The sequence below is a fragment of the Paramacrobiotus metropolitanus genome, unplaced genomic scaffold, assembly GCF_019649055.1.
Source record: "Paramacrobiotus metropolitanus isolate TYO unplaced genomic scaffold, Prichtersi_v1.0 Parri_scaffold0000364, whole genome shotgun sequence".
Taxonomy (NCBI): domain Eukaryota; kingdom Metazoa; phylum Tardigrada; class Eutardigrada; order Parachela; family Macrobiotidae; genus Paramacrobiotus; species Paramacrobiotus metropolitanus.
The window spans coordinates 34102-37174 of NW_026570584.1; the positions used below are offsets into that span (position 1 = coordinate 34102).

Genomic DNA, 3073 nt, shown 5'->3' on the forward strand with positions numbered 1-3073 from the left:
ACCAATGCGTGTCACGTTATCTTTCAGTGGGAGTTGTGCCTATGGGCACGTTTTATAGTAACCACACTTCTGACGCTGCATAGCCTACATGCACAATAGTGCTCCTGATGCTTAAATCACACGCGCTTAGCACTTGTACGGTAATAATAGTAGATTATCTAAAAACCAAGAAACCGGTATCATTGTGGTTTTGACAAATACTGTAATGTGTGCTTCTACTTTCACGGGGATGATCTCGTAGTCGTTCAAGAGAATTAGCTTTCCGGCTTAGACATGCGGCATTCTAGTGGTTGTTTCAGCAATATCTAATTGTCCATTTACAGTACAGTTAAAGAGGGAATGCCATTTGCGTACCGGAAACAACAGAGATTTTTGTTATAACTATATTTATTAATAGTTTCCGAAATCACTAACCTACTTTTTTCCTCGTTTCCGCTTTTAGATTTAGCCTACGAAACAGCATTATTACTACGTACAACAAAAGCAATGTGCATTTGAAATATGCAGCGCCGTAAGTGTGGATACGTTAAAACGTGTCCAGTGTCAACTGCCAGACCTCCCTGTAAATAATAACCGATAACGGAGGTATCGGCGCATATACAGTATCTCCACTGGTCCATAGTTTTACAGCTTTAGTAATTAATACTTGCAATGTTAGTCGACCACAACGATCAAGCTCGATGTTATTCTAGTTTTCTTCCTCTTTTTGAAAGACCAGTAGACCCGGTCCAATACGAATACGGATACCGTTCGAATGTTCGCGTAAGGTCATCAATGCAGCCAGCCCATGGCCATGTTCAAACACCAAATACAGGGCAAAAGAATCTGTTTGCTACAAAATGCTTCGCTATTTTATTTATTCAACAAATTTGACAAACCCGAAACATTTTTTAATAATTAGCCTAATTTTATTGAATTTCTTGTATTTCCTGGACAAAAAGCATCGTCGGCTTCGCGCTTCGCGCGAGGCATCGGTTCGACATCAAAGGATTTGCAAAAAGATAACCACTGTCATACTAACAACCATCTTGCAGAAAAAGACTAGCAACTTGACCCATCTCACAACTCATGTTTTTTTGAGTTTTACTGGATGCGTATATGCGGCGCATATTATGCGCCCCTTAAGTTTTCTGCAAATTTGCTAACGTCAGTTGCACCTGTACTTGTATACATACTCCCGAGTCCTGATAATATCAGCCAATATGAAAATACAGAGCAAATAATCAGTACCCCCTCTTTGCGAAATTAAGTGTGCTCACATAGATTTTGAAGATTTTAGGCTCTGGTGCAGTTCGCTGTTGGACGCGATTATTGTGAAGTGAAGATCTTCCATGCACATAAGTAAGTACGTGGCGACGCTACCAAAAATAACGAATATTTGCCAGAGGAGCTCCCTTGAATGGGTGCGTCGTTTTCGGTGATGGACGTCTGAATTTTGTGTAGGATGTTTCTGAGCCTGAGCAGCGATGTGTTCCACGCCATGTTCCATGGGGATTTGTTCGGCCTGCGAATAATCAGGAATCCAGGATGTCGTCGAAATCCCTGACATTCCGTCTGAAGCCTTCGGTAACACGCTCAGGTGCGTGAATTCTCTACATTTCTTACGCATCCGTTATTTTGAGTGTAGAGGCGTGTTGTTTTTGGTAGTTATGTATACTCAGATGCAGTGAGTGATCTCAATCTGGAGAACTCATTTCCCACTTTGTCCTGCGCGGATAAATACGACTTCCCATTGCTCGTCGATCTCTGCTGCTGCTGCTACATTTTGGAGCATCTCCACCCCGACAACTGCCTCGTGGCGCTGGAAAATGTTAGTTACAATGTGGTGCAATTTCCATCGATTTTTTTACGTGTGCTGTTATCTGCAGGCTAACGCGTGGTGCCCGGATTTCGACAATATTGTGGAGAAATGCCTGCATCTGATCGACGCTTCGGATGGAGCCGTTTTCCTGTTGGAACACTTTTTTGCACTGAGCCATCGGACTCTCCAGATGATTGTACAGCGCGACACACTGGCGGCACCGGAAAACATCATCTACACAGCTGTCGAGGCGTAAGCGGCACTTTTTTTACGGAACTACCAAAGTTCCGAAGCGTGCTTTGGAGAAGATTTTTCCTCATGGCATGATTTTAATCTGGGAAAATGCGCTGTATATTTTTGAGCTTTCACGTTACATTTTCCGCGTTCCAGATGGGCTGCCGAGACCTGCAGGCGCCAGAACATGGATCCATCATCCGCCAACCGGCGGGAAGTGCTGGGGAACGTCTTGTTTCGGGTGCGCTTTCCGCTGTTGACCGATGCTGAGATGGCCAGCGGTCCTCTCAAGGTACGGAATTCCACTTTAATCATTAGCACATTTTGCCATTCGCTCTTCTCGTCTGCGCAAAAATATCGTCTGCACTGTATGTGCAAATTTGGGCCAGATGGCAGGTAGGTCTTCGAGATGGCCCGGTACATGGTACAGTATTTAATTAGTGTAATCAGTATTCATTCACAATAACTCTCTTTGTTTTTTGTAGTATTGTTTTATGCAATAGAAATACTGTTTTGTAGTATTGTCTTTTATCATTCTAATGCCCAAATGGTTTTGTTTATATTGGTCTGAAACCGTTTGTTCGCGGTTTCTGCCGATTGAAAAAGCTCAGGGTACCATTTGATCGATTCTAATGTTAGGAACAAGCTATGAATTTAATGTTGTTTCAGGCGGAAGTTTATAGCTAAATCTTTTATTACAAAGTATCTCACGTCTTTTAATACAAATTTTCAAAAAGATCGGATGATTGCCTGGTTTTGAACATCTTGTTCGTTTTAATTCATCGTTTGCCAGCAACCGGATGTTGCCCTGGGACAACCGGATGTTGCCTCAGAATTCTGGGACATCTGCATGTACAAGAACACTACGGACAAGCCGGTGATGCTTTTCGACAGTGCGCCGCGTCGTTCCGTGCTGTTCAGTGTCGGAGGGACGATGTTCAAATATGGTGAGATAGTATTTGTGGAATGCGACGATGAAGACTGGTATCCGGCGTTAATAATCGGGCACGAAGAAGTGGAGGAGAACCACGAACCGGG

The 3073-nt window shown here is 43.3% G+C and overlaps 1 protein-coding gene across 1 annotated transcript; it reads left to right on the forward strand.

Annotated features, from left to right (window-relative positions):
- Positions 1-1527: 1527 nt before the first annotated feature.
- On the forward strand, positions 1528-2982 carry LOC129602223 (BTB/POZ domain-containing protein 1-like; the record flags this gene model as incomplete). Its single annotated transcript, XM_055501215.1, has 5 exons — positions 1528-1579; positions 1662-1810; positions 1869-2053; positions 2192-2327; positions 2829-2982. Coding segments are annotated over exons 1-5 (676 nt in total), but the record flags the coding sequence as incomplete, so codon positions are not given.
- Positions 2983-3073: the final 91 nt, after the last annotated feature.